The 21,696-nt window shown below is 41.7% G+C and overlaps 1 protein-coding gene across 1 annotated transcript in view; it reads left to right on the top strand.

The window, feature by feature from the left end:
* Positions 1 to 5,096, top strand: part of LOC129818253 (BMP/retinoic acid-inducible neural-specific protein 1-like) — a 162,447-nt gene extending 157,351 nt beyond the window's left edge. Inside the window, exon 10 of the mRNA XM_055874010.1 lies at positions 1,505 to 5,096. Coding sequence (XP_055729985.1) covers positions 1,505 to 2,645 — 1,141 coding nt within the window. The 3' untranslated portion in view covers positions 2,646 to 5,096. The remainder of the gene's footprint in view (positions 1 to 1,504) is intronic.
* Positions 5,097 to 21,696: the final 16,600 nt, after the last annotated feature.

The raw sequence follows: 21,696 nt of genomic DNA, 5'->3' as shown, positions 1-21,696 counted from the left end.
TTCTTCAAAGGGTTCTCCTATGGGGACAGTCGAATAACCCTTTTAGTTTCTCAATATAACCTTTTTTTCTTAGTGTATTGTGTTCTCGGAAGCTTTGGAGACAAGTTTGTCAAAATGGTGTTCTGTACAGTTTATCCTTATTACAAACATCATTGAAAACCTGTCTATATGTTGTGTCTGTCAACTTCGTTTGTTTAGTCATGGTACATTTATCAATCTCCTCTGTGCAACATTCAAGATTCCTCTCAAGATTCAAGATGCTCTTCCAAGAGCAATGGAACCTATTTTTCATTCCAACACAATGGCCATTGCCTTTGTCTTTATGTCCTGTAGAGATAAGAGTGGGATGAATTTGTGGCCATCAACAAACGCATTACTTTCTCAAAGTGTATAATAGGGTCAATGTTGCGGGACAAGCATTCAGCCTTGTCTTTGTTATTTCACAATGTTACTCTTATCCTTGGATACTCCTGAGTTAAGGGGAACACAAAGAGAAAGGGACTTATCAGGGTAGGACTGAAAATATATGCAGACATTTTGAAGACTGCCTTATAAGTACATCTGCTTCTTGTCAGTTTAATCAGTGTTCACAAAGTAATGGATTCAGGTTGATGCAAGAATTGCTAAGTAAAGACAATGCAAAGATGAAAATGTTAAATGGATTAAAATATATTTTCTCAGATCTGAACTTAATTTGTTCAGAATCATTGCTAACTCAAAGTAAAACTTTCCAATCATGTATCCATACAGCTAAAGCAGTTTTCACTTTTTGGAATCTGTCTGATTATAATTGTACATTAATCCTCAAATCCTCATATCCTTCAACCTATTTCACATCTCAGAGGAGAAAAAGTAGTTTGAGTCTGAAGAGTGTTTCCTCTCTCCCCTACCCATGCCCTACCCATGGTTCATTTTGGGATGGCTTTGAGCTCTCTGGCTTTTCAAGCACTGGGTCATCCGTCGTCGTTACCATGCCGGTTCATTAGCATATCAGGCTAACCTTTAGCTCATTCTCTCAATCCTCTCCTAGAAATCAGGATTCTGGATTCACCCTCATCTCACAGTCTCCCAGTAGAGCGTTTCAGTACTGTCAAGTTGACAGAAAGGGATGCCTGAGGGAGAATAAGAGACGCGGTTTGCATAGGAAATAATGCTGCCATCCCACATGAAGGAAATAAAGGAACTCCGTCTTTGAGGAATACATTATCCCCTCCACTGACTACACCCTTACAAACTGTACCAGGCTGTGGCAGTGACAGTGGAATTTAATCCTCAGACTTTAACACTGAGTTTGTGCTTGCTAAACAGCCATTAATAATGGTGCATTTGTTTTATCCCTGTATCTCCCCTCCCCATTGTTGTATTTTCCCTGTCGCTCACACTGGCTCTGACACTCTGTTTCTTCTTCTCCTCCTTTCCTTTCTGTTTCTTGTTCTCCTCCTTTCTTTCGTTCGTTCTTTCTTTCCACTTACTTCCATTATCTTTCTCTCTATCCATTCTCCAGGTCTGTGATGCAGTGGCTAAACAGGGTCCAGTCCTTCCTCTACTGCAATGAGAATGGTTTCTGGGGGACCTTCCTGGAGAGCCAGAGGACGTGCGTGTGCCACACGGGTGTCACCCTATGCCAGAGACCCATCCCATGTATCATCGGGGGCAACAACAGCTGTGCCATGTGCAGCCTGGCCAACATCTCACAGTGCGGCTCCTGCAATAAGGGCTACAAGCTGTACAGAGGCCGCTGTGAGCCCCAGAACGTGGACTCTGAGCGCAGCGAGCAGTTCATCAGCTTCGAGACCGACCTGGACTTCCAGGACCTGGAGCTCAAGTACTTGCTCCAGAAGATGGACTCGCGTCTCTACATCCACACTACCTTCATAAGCAACGAGATCCGCCTGGAGACATTCTTCGACCCACGGTGGCGCAAGCGCATGTCCCTGACCCTGAAGAGCAACAAGAACCGGATGGACTACCTCCACATGATTAACGGGCTGTCCATGAAGATCTGCCAGATGCGCAACAGCAGCATCGACCCCATGTTCTTTGTTTACGTTAACCCGTTCAGCGGCAGCCACTCGGAGGGTTGGAGCATGCCCTTTGGTGAGCACGGCTACCCGCGCTGGGAGAAAACAAGGCTGGGGAACTCCCAGTGCTTCAACTGGACCCTGCTGCTAGGCAACCGGTGGAAGACGTTCTTTGAGACAGTGCACATCTACCTACGAAGCCGAGCCAAGGTGCCCACCGGGCTGCGCAACGATACGGGCCACGGCCCCGTTGATTTGTCCGATCCCAACAAGCGCCAGATCTACATCAAGATCTCCGACATCCAGGTGTTTGGTTACAGCCTGCGCTTCAACGCCGACCTGCTCCGCAGCGCCGTGCAGCAGGTGAACCAGTCATACACACAGGGGACTCAGTTTTACTCCTCCTCCTCTGTCATGCTCTTGCTACTGGACATTAGGGAGCGGATTAACCGCCTGGCCCCTCCAGTGGCGCCCGGGAAACCCCAGCTGGACCTGTTTTCCTGTATGCTGAAGCACAGGCTCAAGCTGAACAACAGCGAGATGATTCGGGTCAATCACGCCTTGGACATGTACAACACAGAGATACTGAAACAATCAGATCACCTGACTACCAAACTCTGCTGAGATACAGTAAACAAACAAACAAACAAAAAGAAGATCAAACAGATACTAAAAGTAGAACTGTTTGGGAATATTCCTTTTTATTTAGTTCTCTCTTTTTTTTCTTTTTGGACCTTTTTGTTCTGCCTTTTGATGTAATATTAACAACTTTGTAAGTGTAATTGTTAAAGAGATCTCCAAAACATTGATGAAGCCTTTTAGTTGGATAAAGAAGAAGATTCATGGAAACCACTTTAAAGACTGTACCATATTTGTTCCAGCATGTCTGTCATTTCCTAAAATAGCATAAAAAGAGTATAAGAAAAAAATGAATCCATCTTCTGGTGACAAAGAGGCCTTTATTTTACTCTAAGGGAACAAAGGCTATATCTGAAACTGCCATTCTTTACTAAGTTAAACCTTTTTAGTCGCATTAGGGCAGACCAGATATCATCCTTTTATTTCAGTGAATATGCTTTGTCAATAAACAAAATATTGCAAATATGTAAAAGGACAGGTTAATACAGTATGAAGGCATTTATACATTTTAAGGGTTAAATAACCTAGCAAACTGTAAGCTGTAAGCATTAGCTATATATTCTCTTTGAAAAATTGATAATCCATGACAAGTCTGCATACCGTTCTTTGTGTAATAAGGTATAAGGCAGCGGATAGTCATTTCATGTCAAATAACGGAAGCCAGCTGTTTATATACTGTATGTGTATACCTTTATTTCGCCTGATGCTTATTGATGTTCGTTAATTGAATGTGTCATTTGAGAGTGAGTGAATCCAGTCAAAGCTAAAACTTGTCTTTAGGCGCTACCTCCCATGTTTGAAATTCTACCTGCATTTCTCATGAGGTGGTTTCTTCTGGTGCCTGAGTATAATATTGTGGTCTGAAGATGAACAATCAATGCTATTTCGTACAGCTTTGCAAAACGTACACCTTGTGACTGCTGATGTGTCAAGCTTTACGGCACATGGATCATTAACGTACATCTGGAACAGACACCATAAAAGCCATACATTTCCCTGAGTACACAGAAGACATGGAAAAGCCCCCCATACATTTCCCTGAGTACACAGAAGACATGGAAAAGCCCCCCATACATTTCCCTGAGTACACATAAGACATGGAAAAGCCCCCCATACATTTCCCTGAGTACACATAAGGCATGGAAAAGCCCCCCATACATTTCCCTGAGTACACATAAGACATGGAAAAGCCCCCCATACATTTCCCTGAGTACACATAAGACATGGAAAAGCCCCCCATACATTTCCCTGAGTACACATAAGACATGGAAAAGCCCCCCATACATTTCTCAAAAACATGAAGAATGTCCCATTTGTGTTTTTTATGTTGTTGTTATTTTTCCCCCAATTCATTTGAAATAGCACAGTGGACAGAGAGAGTATATTCTGTGGGATTATGGGATGACATTGTAAAGTCATTGGATTTCTGTTAAATAGAGTGAACCCAGATGAGAAACAGATGAGAAATATAAAAGCTTCAAATACTTCTGTTGATTTTAATCTTTATTTTCTTAATGCCACGTTGGATCTTAACTTTCCATGCAAAACAGATGTTAACCCTCAGAAACAAGGTGGTTCAATATTTCTAGTCATACTTTATTCAAAGCACCGGCATGAAATATGTTTATAGCTATATATAGCTACAGAATTGAACATAATTTCAAACGTCATACTATCTCAGAAGCATCAAAGAACACTACCTATATTATTATTAAGTGCCTGTTACCTATCCCTTTCAAATACTTAGAGGAGGGAAATTGCTCTTAGTTTAGTTACAGTACAAACATTAAAATACAAGATAGACATTCAAAGGAATTTAGCAACTCAGACCATATCAATGCAGATCTGTCGCTCATCTCAGCCTGAGATACATGTTTTCTACCTAAAGGCCGGCTGTTTTGTGCATGTGGGAAAATTAACCATCAGTAAGAGATTGAAGTCTCAATTTCCTGACACTGTCTCTCCTATGTACATTATACCTGTAAATAGAAACATTGTGTTGGAATAGTTATAACATCAAAGACATAATGAATTATAGTAATTTCAAGAGAACTAAAGAGGCCATTATTACTGAGAATAACCACAATTACTGTTGGTGTACCTTGCACAAATTACAATTACACTCCATTCTCAAGTTATTTACTTCATTATGAATCACAGAGAGGAATGGTAATTTCTGACTGTTTTGATAAAAGTATATGAAATATACAATATGAAATGAGTTCGTTTTGACCACTGCATACATGAAACAAGCACACATTAGCTCTATCAGCATAACATCACTGCAATGTTCCATGGATACATTTGAAGATACAGCTCCTAATACCTTGCATATGTCATTTTTGCTGTTATTTTGACATCATTATATCAGCTTATTTCAAATGAATGTTTCATATAATAATCTATTTCTCATTAAAAGGCTATATTTAATAAGAAGAGCAATGTTTGTCTTTACCGCAACACTGGACAGAATTTACAATAGATGGTATATAGTCATGGTTGTAATTTCTGTCATTGGACATTGCTTTGTTTACATGGACAAATGCCATGCGTTTTGCTTTCAATGAGGCCCAGATCCAACCCTAAACAGTAAATGTTCATGTAAACCGAGAGACAACGGCAGCAGGGTGATGAGCTTTTATTTCTTTATTCAGAAACGTCCTGTTTAGTTCTCACAACAACACCCACACAGCCCCACATTCAACCCCTGTTGTACTGCTTGTTGTGATGGAACTGTAATTTAGCATTTGAAGGTTACATTTTTGATGGGATCGGTGGATGATTACTAAAATATGTTCCAGTGAGATATGCGGTGCAGTACAATAATCCTTATCACTGTGTTGTGAAATGCCTCTCCTAAACATTACGTTTCCCTTTGTTATGTATCCTAAAGGTTGGTTTACCGCCAGCTCTTCACTCACCTCACCGTAGGTAGTGGTCAGTATTTGTGCTTGTACAGCATTTATCAAATCAGCTTATGAGTCATCTCTACAGTACAAACCACACACACTTCACCCATACATCAATTGCAGGGGACTGTGAGAAACTCTAAAGGCCTTACTGTTCATATATCTTTGCAGCCCTCCCATGGTCAAAATGGGTGCTTACACCAGCACCGGAGCAGAACAGAATGGTCATGTCCTCTGTGTCTGTCAATATGCTTTTCCTGATGACTACCATGGTACTCTCACGCCACGGGCTGACAGCTGTAGCAGAACACTGGATCACTGGATGAATGTGATGCCCTGGTGACAACTTGTCCCATTTTAGCAAAGTACGAGAAGAGTTGACGCTGTATGGGCTGTGAACAATGTCACAAGGTTTATTCTTGTCAGATTATCCAAATTTCCTCCAAATATGCACTTAAAGGCCCTGGCATATATCTATACAACGGTATGTGTAGACCCCTTCAAATTAGTGGAAATAGCTATTTCAGACACACGTTGCTGACAGGTGTATAAAAATCAAGCACAAAGCCATGCATCTCAATCGACAAACATTTGCAGTAGAATGACCTTACTGAGGAGCTCAGTAACTTTCAACATGGCACCGTCATAGGATGCCACTTTTCCAACAAGTCAGTTCGTCAAATTTCTGCCTTGCTAGACCTGTCCAAGTGGAATCGTCTAGGAGCAACAACGGCTCAGCCGCGAAGTGGTAGGCCACACAATCTCACATAACGGTACCGCCGAGTGCTGAAGCGCATAGCGCGTAAAACTGTTGTCCTCGTTCGCAATAATCACGACCTAGTTCCAAATGGCCACTGGAAGCAACGTCAGCACAAGAACTGTTCATCAGGAGCTTCATGAAATGGGTTTCCATGGCCGAGCAGCCACACATAAGCCTAAGATTACCATGTTCAATGCCAAGCACCGGTCGTAGTGGTGTAAAGCTCACCACCATTTCACTCTGGAGCAGGGGAAACGCTTTCTCTGGAGTGATGAATCACGCTTCCCTATCTGGCAGTCTGAAGGACTAATCTGGGTTTGGCGGATGCCAGGAAAATGCTAACTGCCAGAATGCTACCTGCTAGAATACATGGTGCCAACTGTAAAGTTTGGTGGAGGAGGAATAATGGTCTGGGGCTGTTTTTAAGGGTTCGGGCTAGGCCCCTTAGTTCCAGTGAGGGAAAATCTTAATGCTACAGCATACAATGACATTCTAGACGAGTCTGTGCTACTAACTTTGTGGCAACAGTTTGGGGAAGGCCCTTTCCTGTTCCAGCATGACAATGCCCCCGTGCATAAAGCATGGTCCATACAGAAATGGTTTGTCGAGATCGGTTTGGAAGAATTTGATTGGCCTCTACAAAGCCCTGACCTCAACCCCATCAACCAGCTTTGGGATGAATTGGAATGCGAGCCAGGCCTAATCATCCAACATCAGTGCCTGACCTTACTAATGCTCACTTACTAAGTCCCCGCAGCAGTGTTCCTACATGTAATGGAAAGCCTTCCCAGAAGAGTGGATGCTGTTATAGCAGCAAAGGGGAGACCAACTCCATATTAATGCCCATGATTCTGGAATGAGATGTACAACGAGCAGGTGTCCACATACTTTTAGTCATGTAATGTATGAGTAAGACTTGAGAATGTATTAGAGCTCAAATGAGAAAAAGAGCATAATCTTTTCAAGAGATAATGTTGTATTTGATGGCCATGAGTCATTTCTACAAGTGCCTGTGAAGCTTCTGCAATAGAATTTTACTGAGGCCAGCTCTAATGCATCATCATTGTTTAAGATAAAGAATAGAGGGGAACCATTTTTAAGAAGCAGGGAAGCTTTTACACAATTAAACTCAATTGCAATAAAACCTTGAACAAAGGATTAAAATATAAATTCACAATGGTGGAATTGTACCTGATGTACCCTGATTGTGTAACAGTATAACTTTAAACTGTCCCCTCGCCCCGATACGGGCGCGAACCAGGGACCCTCTGCACACATCAACAACGGTCGCCCACGAAGCATCGTTACCCATCGCTCCACAAAGGCCACGGCCCTTGCAGAGCAAGGGGAAACCCTACTTCAAGTCTCAGAGCAAGTGACGTAACCGATTGAAATGCTATTGGCGCATACCCACTAACTAGCTAGCCATTTCACATCCGTTACACTTACCCCCCTTTCAACCTCCTCCTTTTCCACAGCAACCAGTGATCCGGGTCACGGCACCAATGTAACAGTATAACTTTAAACCGTCCCGTCGCCCCGAAACGGGCGCGAACCAGGGACCTTCTGCACACATCAACAACGGTCGCCCACGAAGCATCGTTACCCTTCGCGCCACAAAGGCCGCGGCCCTTGCAGAGCAAGGGGAAACCCTACTTCAGGTCTCAGAGCAAGTGACGTAACCGATTGAAATGGTATTAGCGCGTACCCGCTAACTAGCTAGCCATTTCACATCCGTTACAATTGCACTAGATCCAAACTGTCTCTAGTCAAGCAGTTTCATGTCTCTGTGGATTTGAGTGATTTTACATAAAGCCCTTTTACTGTTTGTCAGTAAGCACTTTTCATACCAATCCTGCTTACCCATGCACTCTGTTTGCATAAAACAAGAAACCCTGCTGGTTTCATCCATCAATTTATGACCACATTGAGTAGCTCTTGTGTTTATTGTTGTTGTTCACAGAAAACATTTCTTCGTCACTAATTCTATCTCAACCAATTTGTCAAGCTTGCAAATCAAGGACAAGACGAGAGAGGCCTACCAGAGAAGCTTACGAATACAGCTATAAATATTGGCAGGTACAATCCTCTAAAATTAGGAATAGCCGACAGAACAGTTTTTGCTTCCCATTTCTACACACATGGCTTACAGATGAATGACACTATTTCTTCTAAAATAAGTTGAAATGTGAAAACTTTTGGTGCACTTTTACACATGTATTTGTTTGATTTAGATCTAGACAGGACAAGGAAAAGAAAAACATTAACTGAAATAAAAACATTAAAAAAATTGACTAAATATTGTTCACAATACTAATTAATTTGTTTGGAGGCAATGATTCTCGTTTACTGTGTAATTTATCTCACCTGTGGTAAGTTGAAGGTGCCTTAAAATAGCTATTCAACCAGTTTTTAAAAGAAAAAACATAACATTCTTCTCCATTGCACTTGATTGTGCAAGGGTGCCAATATATTTGACTACATCTGTAATTCAAGGTCACATCTCCACTCCACTGTACCCTTTCTACACACAACTGGTACCTATGGTTATCATCTCTGTGTGGTTAATAAGCTGTTTGAAACCTCATAACGGGCGTCACCGCAGGACTGTGCTACACACCAAATGCTGATTACTGCATGAGGCAAGCGGGTCTTTGTGTTTCAGCGTTCTCACCACACAGCCCACGCCCGACCCACCCTGCTAAAGTACTGGGAAGTGAGATGGTGGAAGGTGTGCAGTAATCAGACTTACAGCATTCTAATAAATCACACTGATTTGGGTTTAATGTATCGTAAGCGAATGGCTAAGATGCGGAAGCGATTGATAGGGAGGATTCCACCCTCAGTAATAGGCAATTTACTTGTTTAAATACTTTGGGGAAAGTAATGCTCGGTTAATGTAATGACGTGTTGGCCCTCACTCTTATTCTGGCTGGCTTCATACTAACTATATTATAGTGCTGATTGGGACTCAGACCCACTGTCATGCCAACACCTTAATCGTTACGCCAAGAGGTCCTGTAAGGGGTGCGAACTGGCGGCAGAGAAGTCAGACGCAGGAGAGAAATAACTGTGTTTCCAATGCCGCAGTTTATTAACAAAACCCACCGGAAAACAGAATAATAAAATAAATAGGTAACATAACCCAACGCACACCAGGACAGACGTGCACAAGCACTTACAATAAACAATCACCGACAAGGACATGAGGGGGAACAGAGGCTTAAATACACAACATGTAATTGATGGGATTGAAACCAGGATTGATGGAAGACAAGACAAAACCAAAGGAAAATGAAAAGATGATCAGCGATGGCTAGAAGGTCGGTGACTTCGACCGCCAAACGAACAAGGAGAGGGACCAACTTCGGCGGAAGTCGTGACAGGTCCGAAACTCTTGGCGAGGTCACTAAGTTTTAGGTTAAGAGCGCTACGATATAAATGGTACCCTTACCAAATACCCTTATTATCCTCACAAATATATAGTTTAAACACCTGACCATAATGAATATACATTATATTGTCAATGTTTTCATATTTAGTCCATTTCCATGCCACCGTATGGCTATATTGTCACGCGGGACTAGGTGGGTGCAGGAATCAGACACAGAGAGAGTTCCACTGGGGTATAGTGCTCTTTACTAAGGCACACACAAAATATAAGCCCAACAATACAGGGCGCGGACATACAACGTGACAACCCAAAAACCACAGGGTGTCAAGTGTAAGAAAGAAAATACACCTCAGCCTACAATGCACAGACGTAACAAAATAAAGACAAAACAAAGGAACTAAGGTCAGAACGTGACATATATACAGTAAGTGCAACATAACATGATGTGGAAGTATTTTATTGCTTTATAATATAACCATCCTATCAGCCTTATTCTTACATCAGCAGGAATGCATACCCTACATCATGGGTTCCCAATGTTTACTTTTTTAATTGGGACTATGACAGTCGATTACAAATCAGTCTGACAGTGCTTTTCAATCTAAAGGAAGTATTGTTTGAAGTGACTAAAATGCATCAGAAAGGTATTGAGAAGTTCAGAAAATCATCCGGCATTAAATTTGAATGATCTTCTGTGTAGAGAAGAACATTATCATTGATGAGGTTCTTTTCCCTCCAGTCTGATTTAGTTTCTGCTCTTGTCCACTATGCTCTAATGAGTCCTGCATGCATTGTGGGCATTGTAGAGGGAAACAGAAGACACATATGTATTCCGTATCTTTCAGTGATGGGGCCAAAATATTTTGTAGCTTAAACAGTTCATAAGATAGTCACATTTGTAGGAAGGAAACAGAAACTGCTCTGTTTATTACAACCACAGCTAGCGCCTACTGGAATTTACTGACGTAACCCCGGTTCTATGAACCAAGCATGATTCTATTTATTTAATTTAAGCGTTTCTCTCTCTCGACCCCATTTACAAATCAGGCAACCCCCCCTTTTTAGAGGCAGAGAATGAAATAGAGAGAGTTTGTCTTCTCAAAGCTTCTGAGACAAAGCTAATGCAAACAAAGACAGAAACAAAGCAACGAGGAATGAGACACAGAGGGTAAAAATCCATAGTTAAACGGATCAGGTGGAATACAATACGTTACAGGCATATGAATGGAAAGCACATTTATGGCAAACAGGTAAAGCTACTGTTAGCTTTGTGTTTCCTCCGGGCAGACAAACAGCTGACAGGAATAAACACACTTGTTAGAGTACACTCTCACCTTGCGAGGAATTAAAACCAAGCTGGCAGGTAGCTCTCCAGACAGTTAAGACGCAGCCGGGAACGCCTTGAGGCTGTTGCTATTCCAGAATCTCGCAGACAGCTGCGAATGACAAAAAACACAGAGGTTTGTGCTTAAAGATGCTCTGAGCTTTCAGCAGAAAGCTGTTGGAAAGAATAGGCAGATAACATAAAGTGACAATGAACTCTAAGTGCATTTGCTTTGCAGACAGTTTATTTTACCAGCTAAAAATACAGATGATTATGCATCCATGGATGCATAAACATATAGAGGAGAGTGCCCTGAGATTTCTAAAGAATGTTTTGCATTCTTTAATTGTGACAACACATGCATTGTGTTATGTTGAATAGCTCTACACTGACTGTACAAAAACATTACGAAAACCTTCCTAATATTGAGTTGCACCCCCCCCTTTTCTCCTCAGAACAGCCTCGATTCATCAGGGTTGCGGAAGCGTTCCACAGGGATGCTGGCCCGTGTTGACTCTAATGCTTCCCCCAGTTGTGTCAAGTTGGCTGGATGTCCTTTGGGTGGTGGACCATTCTTGAGACACATGGGAAACTGTTGAGCGTGAAAAACTCAGCAGCATTGCAGTTCTTGACCCAAACCAGTGAGCCTGGCACCTACTACAATACCTCGTTCAAGGCACTTAAATATTTAGTTTTGCCCATTCACCCTCTGAATGGCACACGTACACAATCCATGTCTCAATTGTCTCAAGGCTTGAAAATCCTTATATTAGTTATTGTCACGCCCTGACTTTAGTTATATTTGCTTTCTTTATTATTTGGTTAGGTCAGGGTGTGACAAGGGGTGGTTGTTTAGTTTTTGTATTGTCTAGGGGTTTTTGGTTATGTATGGGGATTTTGTATTGTCTAGGGGTATGTAGGTTTATGGTGGCCTGAATGGGTTCCCAATCAGAGACAGCTGTTTTTTGTTGTCTCTGATTGGGTAGCCTATTTAGCTTGCCATTTTCCATGTTGGTTTTGTGGGTAGTTGTCCATGTTTAGTTGCCTGTGAGCACTACGTTGCCTTCACGTGTCGGTTAGTGGGTATTGTTTTGTTGGCGACATCGTTAAATAAACAAGTATGTACGCTCAAAGCGTTGCGCCATGGTCCACTCCTTTAAACGGCCGTGACAGTTATCTCCTCCCCTTAACCCTCCTGCTGTGTTCCGGTCGAATTGGACCGATTTATAGGTTTTCTCTCTGAAAATGTTTGTTAATTTAATCTGATTGTCATAAGGTTCCATGACTTTGTCCACACAGGGCATCTGGACACAAAAAATAAATGTTGATCATTTTCATTACATTTTGGGCGTTTTACTTAACTTTTGCATACCTGTGGTGTTCCCAGTCAAAAATGACCGGTCATTAGAAATTAATGGGTTAGACTACAATGTATAAAATTGAGTTCAGGCCAATCATCAGATGGACACACTTCCTTTCCCAGAACCCCACATGCATGTGTGTTTGAACACACACACACACACACACACACACACACACACACACACACACACACACACACACACACACACACACACACACACACACACACACACACACACACACACACACACACACCTACCTCACTCCCCTTCTTGGCTTCCATGGCACGTCCACGGGAGCCTTTCCCTAATATAATCTTTCCCCCACGGGAAGCACACCTGTTGGCATTTTCACAAGCAATCGCAACAATGTTTCAATAATATGTTGAACTTTTCTCACAGCTCTGGTACATAAAGCTTTTTTGAGGCCTTGCTCACAATTAATTATGTGGCAGCACAATGACCAAACAATATACTTTATGTGAGGCTCTTGATCATATCTTTGATCATGACAATGACAACCGCCACAGGAACGGAACACCCAAAGTTACCTCTGTTGCATAGGATAAGTTCATCAGAGTTACCATCCTCAGAAATCGGCAATTACCTGCACCTCAGATTGCAACCCAAATAAATGCTTCACAGAGTTCAAGTAACAGACACATCTCAACATCAACTGTTCAGAGGAGACTGCGTGAATCAGGACTTCATGGTTGAATTTCTGCAAAGAAACCACTACTAAAGACCCCAATAATAAGAAGAGGCTTGTTTGGGCCAAGAAACACAAGCAATGGACATTAGACCGGTGGAAATCTGGTCCAAATTTGAGATTTTTGGTTCCAACCACTGTCTCTTTGTGGGACGCAGAGTAGGTGAATAGATGATCTCTGTGTCACGCCCTGACCTTAGAGATCCTTTTTATGTCTCTATTTTGGTTGGTCAGGGCGTGAGTTGGGGTGGGCATTCTATGTTTTGTGTTCTAAGTTTTCATTTCTGTGTGTTTGGCCGGGTGTGGTTCTCAATCAGAGGCAGCTGTCTATCGTTGTCTCTGATTGAGAACCATACTTAGGTAGCCTTTTCCCACCTGTGTTTTGTGGGTAGTTGTTTTCTGTCTTTGTGTCTGTACCAGACAGGACTGTTTCGTTTCATTCTCTTTGTTATTTTGTTTAGTGTTCTGTTTTAATAAATTAACATGAACACTTACCACGCTGCGCTTTGGTCCGATGATTCCTCATCTTCAGATGATGATCGTTACACTCTGCATGTGTGGTTCCCACCATGAAGCATGGAGGAGGTGGTGTGATGGTGTGGGGGTGCTTTGCTGGTGACACTGTTAGTGATTTATTTAGAATTCAAGGCACACTTAACCAGCATGGCTACCACAGCGTTCTGCAGCGATATGCCATCCCATCTGGTTTGAGCTTAGTGGGACTATCATTTGTATTTCAACAGGACAATGACCCAGAACACACCTCCAGGCTGTGTAAGGGCTATTTGACCAAGAAGGAGAGTGGTGGAGTGCTGCATCAGATGACCTGGACTCCACAATCACCTGACCCAATTGAGTTGGTTTGGGAGGAGTTGGACCGCAGAGTGAGGGAAATGATGCCAAGTGCTCAGCGTATGTGAGAACTTCTTGAAGACTGCTGGAAAAGCATTCCTCACAAAGCTGGTTTAGAGAATGCAAAGAGTGTGAAAGCATTCATCAAGCAAAGGGTGGCTACTTTGAAGAATCTAAAATATATTTTGATTTGTGTAACACTTTTTTGGTTACTACATGATTCCATATGTGTTATTTCATAGTTTAAATTAATTCAGTACTATTATACAATGTAGAAAATAGTAAAAATAAATAAAACCCTTGAATAAGTAGGTGTGTCCAAACATTGGACTGGTACCTAAATATTTTTTTGTACTTTTACCCCATTTACTCCTCAATTGGTAGGTACAGTCTTGTCCCATCGCTGCAACTCCCCTACGGACTCAGGAGAGGCGAAGGTTGAGAGCCATGCGTCCTCTGAAATACAACCTTGCCAAGCTGCACTGCTTCTTGACACACTGTTCGCTTAAACCGGAAGCCAGCCACACCAATGTGTCGGAGGAAACAACATCTGACATTAGCTTGCAGGCGTCCAGCCCTCCACAAGGTTTTTCAAGAGTATAATGGGACAAGGAAATCCCAGCTGGACAAACCCTCCCCTAACCCGGATGACACTGGGCCTCTTGGGTCTCCCGGTCACGGCTGGCTGTGACACATCCTGGGATCAAACCCAGGGCTGTAGTGACACCTCAAGCACTACAATGCAGTGCCTTAGACCACTGTGCCACCCAGGAGGCCTTATTGAAGTGGATTTAACAAATTACATCAATAAGGGATCATAGCTTTCACCTGCACTCACCTGGTCAGTCTATGTCATGGAAAGAGCACCATACTCCTCAATGAATTTCTATAAAATACAAATAAAAGTTATCCTTTTTAGATGAAACCATACTATTATATTCACGTCACCAAATAATTTATTAAAACACACTGTTTTGCAATGAAGGTCTACAGTAGCCTCAACAGCACTCTGTGGGGTAGCATGGAGGACAGCTAGTTTCAGTCCTCCTCTGGGTACACTGATTTCAATACAAAACCTAAAAGGCTCATGGTTCTCACCCACTTCCAACATCAAGATGATGTCCTCCAACCTATCAGAGCTCTTGCAGCATGAACAGACATGTTGTCCACCCAATCAAAGGATCAGAGAATTAATCTAGTACTGAAAGCACAAGCTACAGTTAGCCAGCACTGCAGCGCATGACATGTGGTGAGTAGTTGACTCAGAGAGAGAAAGATAATAGTTGAAAACAGTTTTGAAAAATGAGTTCTTTCAAAATTGAAGGATAAGGAAGAGAAAGCGCGCGAGAGAGAGCTAGTTATATATTTTTTAAACTTTCATTTTCACTTATCTAGTGAATGCAGCTAACTAGTTTAGCCTACTCAAACACCTCACTCAAACAGAGAGGGATGCTATGGTTACTAGCTTGCTATGCAGCACTGGAACTCTTCCAAGTCAAGGAAGAATTCCAGTGGTTGTATTAATGGTTGTATTAATTTATTGCCACTGGGGCCCGCCGGTGTAACTACTAAACTGCTTGCTGACTGTACAATGCACTGCATGATTGTAGCGGGTTTACTACTGTAAAGCGTTAGTCTTAATAGCTATGTTGACTATGACGCTAGCTAATATCATGACAGTAGTCTAAACCTATCGATGTTAAATTGAGTTGGGTGAATGGAATATGAATGACAGTTATCCAATATGCTTTAATAGAAATAAGGCAATGCTCATAAAAACAATAATATTGTCTTCCCTCATCTTAAACGGCAGCGACCGTCACTGCACTCGGTGTATTTTGCCCTAGCTGAGTCCAAATAGAAACTATGTGGCGTCTTTGAATCACATAATAAAAGGCTCATCTGACAGAAATGTGTTCTTTCCTCGCTCAGCTGAACTGGTAGGACATTTTTATTCATCTGCATATCGAATATGAGAAGTGTACTCAATTTTGCACGACAAACATTGTATTATTTCAAACTAGATAGATGGTAGTAACTAAAGCAATTGTACACGTCTGATATTTATGAATATTTACACTCATATCCTCCACAAACAAACAAACCAACAAAACTGTTCATCAAATGTGTTGTAACTTTAATTTTCTCCCATTGTCCCTCATTTCATTTTAGGCTTTCAAATGCCTAGGCAGTTCAGCCAGAGTTATTAGCTGGGAAAGTACATCATAGATAACTGCCGATGGCTAGCTGTCTGCAATTTAAGAATGTGCTATTTTCTGTAATTCAACCACATGCCGAACCAATCCCTTGGGCAAAGTAGTGCACCTTTCAATTATCTTTTCAGGATATTAATCACCCTACCCTATGCACCTCATGGCCCCTGAAGAGAAACCCAACCATACACAATCTGCCTCACGGTTGTCTGTTTTTGATTTATACAACGTCTGATGAGCTGAGGCAAGTTCATAAAAATAACTACACCATTTTCTCAAAGACACCACATTCATTAAAGGGCATAACTCTTCATAAATAACTGTGCCTTTCCTAGGAAATTGTGTGAGATTATACCAGGAGGCTACAGAAAACAATAGAGACTGGAATTTCCGTCATCCTTGGGCATCGTCAATCATGACAAATAGAGTTATTACTGTAACCGGAGACCCATTTCTCAAAGACAATATTGTGGTGTTGCTTTTGAGTGATCAACCAGCCCAACTTGAACGTGATCAGGATCACAGCACCTACACAGCTGGTCACTGATGGGTCTGGAGACTCCCTCCCATTATGTGTCTTCACAAACTCTATTATGCAATTCCTTCGCATCCAATCTGCATTTCAAGTACAATATACAGGTAACTGCCAAAATAATGTAAACACTTGAGTAAATGAGAAATACAAAGTGTTTTGAAAGAAGGTGCTTCCACACAGGTGTGGTTCCTAAGTTAATTAAGCAACAACATCCCATCATCATGCTTATAAAAATGCTAGGCAGGCAATTCTTTTGGCTACCATATCTATGCCCCCATAAAATGACAACGCTCCCATCCACAGGGCACGAGTGATCACTGAACGGTTTGATGAGCATGAAAAACATGTAAACGATATGCCATGGCAGTCTCAGTCACCAGATCTTAACCCAATTGAACACTTATGGGAGATTCTGGAGCACCACCTGAGACAGCGTTTTCCACCAACATCAATAAAACACCAATTGATGGAATTTCTCATGGAAGAATGTTTTTACCATCGAGGACCACTTTTGAAACAACTGTTTCAATTAGTACTTTTAAGTGCTATTTTCTGGGAACACATTTGTACATATTTGTACATACAATATTGTACATATTGTTGTATATGTCTTTTGCCCCAATCAAATTCAATTCAAAGTCTCATCCCTCCAACAGAGTTCCAGACACTTGTAGAATCTATGCCAATGTGGATCTGTTCTGGCTCATAATAGAGCATTGGGCCACTAAGACATTTCATGTTGATGTTTCCTTTATTTTGGCAGTTACCTCTATATTGCATGTTGTTGCATCTTTATATTCTGCCAATACTGGGCTATTAAGTGAAGATCTGAGTGTTTGATATACAATGATGATATCAAACAGGACATGAAAGACATGTATTTTACCTTTATTTTACCAGGTTGGTCTCATTGAGATTACAACTCTATTTTACAAGAGAGATACTTTATCTTCATGTGTAAGGACCCTGAAATAATTTGCTACTATCAGAAAGAAATGCTGGTTTTAGATACTTTACTCTGGCAAAACACTTTGATTAGCAAGTGTTTGCAAAATGCTCCAAAAACACAATTATCAAACACATTGAAAAACCCTCAACACAAAAAGGACAACATCAACATATGCTAATTCAGTTCCACCTTGAGGTGCTCCTCGGTCCTCTCAGAATAGGATCAATAGTGTGGATCTTTCCTGTATTGGCATTTTAGGTGTTCCTTGGCAGAGGATCATTCAGCGGTGTAGTAATTACGATTAATTGACTTTACACTGCGACAGTACTTCAGACACAGCACTATTGTCCTTATTCCTCCCACGTTCCGCCAACGCATTTCAAACATTGCTCTGCCATCAAAGTCATGCGAATGCACTGATGTGATACATAGTAATGTACAGTATATGCCATATAATGAGCTTCATGTATAGACTCCATCTGAGGTACACAGGCTATTTCTCCGTCTTTTGTTGTCCTTCTCTAGCTAACAAACACAGTATTTGAAATTAATTACATCTCCAAAATCCACAAAAATCTTACTCTAACACATTGAGGGGTCGGTTTTGTTGATGGAAATGTGCTTCTCAAAAGGGTTGAGGAGGGAAATGAAAATAACCACAACAGTAAAGTAGGGTAAGTGCGCTCCGTTGAGATATAATTGTCCTGCAAATGGGACATTAAAAAAAAATGCTTTCAACATTTTTGTTGATCTCCAATATGGTTTGGTCACTGAACAAAACCTAAAAAACCTAATGTTAGGATTAGCAAAATGGACCAGATTCCTATAAAGCCCTACATTTGCACACAGACACAGCTTCAATTAAGATAGGTTCCTATTTATTGCATTAGTTAGTGTCTGTCCAATGGGGAAGAAGAGGAACACGGGACTTAGTTAAGCAAAACTGAAAAACTAACTGTACTCTGAGTACACCTTGTGAAGTGAATGCAGTCAAGAATAATTACTTCAACACAACTCAAACAAGGGATCCACATAGAGATGCCATAGAGATGATTGAGCAATGAGATTAGGTCAAATAATGTCACTGAGACACCATAACATTGTCAAGTTCATCTTGCCTCAAATGTATAGACAGGATGATGTTTTTTACCTGAGAAATGACACAATAATTCCTGCCCTATGCATTGTTTTGTTCTTGTTTAACCGTTATGTAAACCAGATATCACACGTGCCAGCATTGAATGCTCAGTGGGAGGCATTAAAGGCTCATTGGTCACTGTAGCGGCATTGTTGTGATGCAAATTTCATAGGATTAAGGAAAGGCTGATTAGATGCCGTTTTGACTCCTGACCGCTCTGGGGAAATAGCTTCAATGAGCTTAAATCCACTAATCCTGTTCCATGGCATCAGAAGTTACAAATGCAAGCGTTGTCATGTGAATTCTCCATGGGACAGTGTCCTGAATAGGTACATGCACTGTACATGCAGAGCCAAAGTTCTTTGGCAAATGGTCTGTTCCGTGATTTGAATGCTGACTCACAATTTGTTTCTGACCATAACAACTGTAGTTCTAATCAGCCCATTTGTGGTGTAGTGTGATGTGCTTTAGAAATGTGAAGTTTACAGTGACAGGTATTGAATATAGATTTGCGCACATTTCATGATAATATTTTCACAAAGTGCCTGATCTGGGGATCAGTTCAAACAACTCCCTTGTAACTCAAGGAGCCATAGAGAACAACCCCAAACATAGCTAAACTTCCATGTGTGAGAAACATCCTTTGGATCTTGTGCTTTGTGTATTTCGTGTACTTCATGCACTCTGTCTTTGCCCTATCCCAAGTCACCTGTGACATCTAAAAAACTGGAAGGCGCTGCTGTGACAGCAGGTAATTGGAGCGCATCGCACTGACCTTGTCTAATAGGATTATTCTGCAACCACTTCAGAGGTCACTCTGGAAAGGTACCTACCGCCCTCCCAAATCAGTCTTTCCAATAGTGGCTCTTTCAACTCCATCATGGGCTTATTCCTGAGAGTCTATTGGCTCAGTTGAATCGAACCTGCATTGTGGTATCCACAATAGCTCTTTGACAATACGACACAGTATGAGGTAGATTAAGTGTGATTGTCAGGTGGCAAGAGAGGTGTTTGGTGGGGGAAGATACACTTGTAAGATAGTGACTAAACAGAAAGAGCACATTTTTTACAATTCCTTACTGAACACGTTCACAACTGTGACTGTGACTGCATTGATAATCAATGCATGTTTACGGGTGAGTCTAACTGAGAAATGGAAAGTGTTTGCAGTCAGCAGGTAATGCTGTCACAGGTTCAGATTAGATATTCTCACACAAGTCAGAACACCCAAAAATGTAATCACAAATAGAGGGAAGGAGCCGCTGCATGGAGTCCTCCAATGTCTTTTGCCGCAGTGCCAAAGGTTCATACTTACTATGTCTTGACCCATGCAGCTGTCGCACTGACCAGCCTGCCCTCACTAGCTGACTGGACAACTGACTAGGCAGTATTGATGCAAGAGATGATGATAAGTATTTCTTTATTAAGTAGCAATAACTTGCACAAAGGCTATATAGCCATGAAGGCTGGTCATGGCTCACATCAACAGCATCCTCCCGGATACCCTAGACCCTCTCCAATTCGCGTACCGCCCCAACAGATCCACAGATGACACAATCTCAATCACACTCCACACTACCCTTTCCCACCTGGACAAAAGGAACACCTATGTGAGAATGCTGTTCAATTACTAATGCTCAGCGTTCAACATCATAGTGCCCACGAAGCTCATCACTAAACTAAGGACCCTGGGACTAAACACCTCCATCTGCAACTGGATCCTGGACTTCCTGACGGGCCGCCCCAAGGTGGTAAGGGTAGGTAACAACACGTCTGCCATGCTGATCCTCAATACTGGGGCCCCTCAGGGCCAAAAGGCTCCTTAACAGCTTCTACCGCCAAGCCATAAGACTGCTGAGCAATTAATCAAATGGCCACCGAACTATTACATTGACCCCACCCCCTCAGTTATCTGAAATCCATAGCTTAGGGCCTACTGAATTTCATTTATCTGATTTCTTTATATGAACTGTAACTCAGTAAAATCTTTGAAATTGTTGCATGTTGCGTTTATATTTTTGTTGAGTGTAGATGTACAGAACATCTCATTCAGAGATCACAAGGGGAACTTTATCCTCTCGATCCAACCCAATAACCAACTCCCTATTAACCAACTTCCCCATATGTTTAACACATCCCATGTGGGGAATTAATGGGCTTCCCGTCGACCAAATGTATTCATCGACACCTGTGAATTCACAAGCAGCCAGTCACCTTTCAAAATGGATCTTCACCTCAGCAAGGAAGCTTCATAAATCACAGCGGCCAAGAATAATTGTGTTGCCGCTCGTTCAAATTCTCTATGTGCTACTGTCTTCATTCATGTATTTATATATTTATTTGGAGCCGAAGAGTTACCATATGTCCACTGTGAAATGCAGTTATTCTGCTGTAGAGATGAGGTCAATGTGATCAAATAATACTTAAGAGAGTACAAAGAAAGATAGACAGAGGTGCTGTCACGCCCTGACCTTAGAGAGCCTTTTAATTTATCTATTTGGTTAGGTCAGGGTGTGATTTGGGTGGGCATTCTAGTTTGTATATTTCTTTGTTAGCCAGGTATGGTTCCCAATCAGAGGCAGCTGTCTATCGTTGTCTCTGATTGGGGATCATACTTAGGCAGCCCCTTTTCCCACCTTCCGTTGTGGGATCTTGTTTTTGCACAGTTGCTGTTAGCCCTGCAGTACTTTACGTTAGTTTATATTTTGTTGTTTTTTTGGTGTCATTTTTAATAAAAGAAAAATGTACACCTACCACGCTGCACCTTGGTCTCATTCTAACGACGGACATAACAGGTGCAGTGCTTGAAAATCAGACTTCAAATGTGAAAAGGCTATATAGTAAGCATTGTGTGTAATGTAGTATTCTATAGTATACTACAAAATTTTATAG

The sequence above is a fragment of the Salvelinus fontinalis genome, chromosome 21, assembly GCF_029448725.1.
Source record: "Salvelinus fontinalis isolate EN_2023a chromosome 21, ASM2944872v1, whole genome shotgun sequence".
In the NCBI taxonomy this organism is placed as follows: Eukaryota; Metazoa; Chordata; class Actinopteri; order Salmoniformes; family Salmonidae; genus Salvelinus; species Salvelinus fontinalis.
Note: the sequence above shows the minus strand (reverse complement) of the source record. Positions and strands in the feature narration are given on the sequence as shown.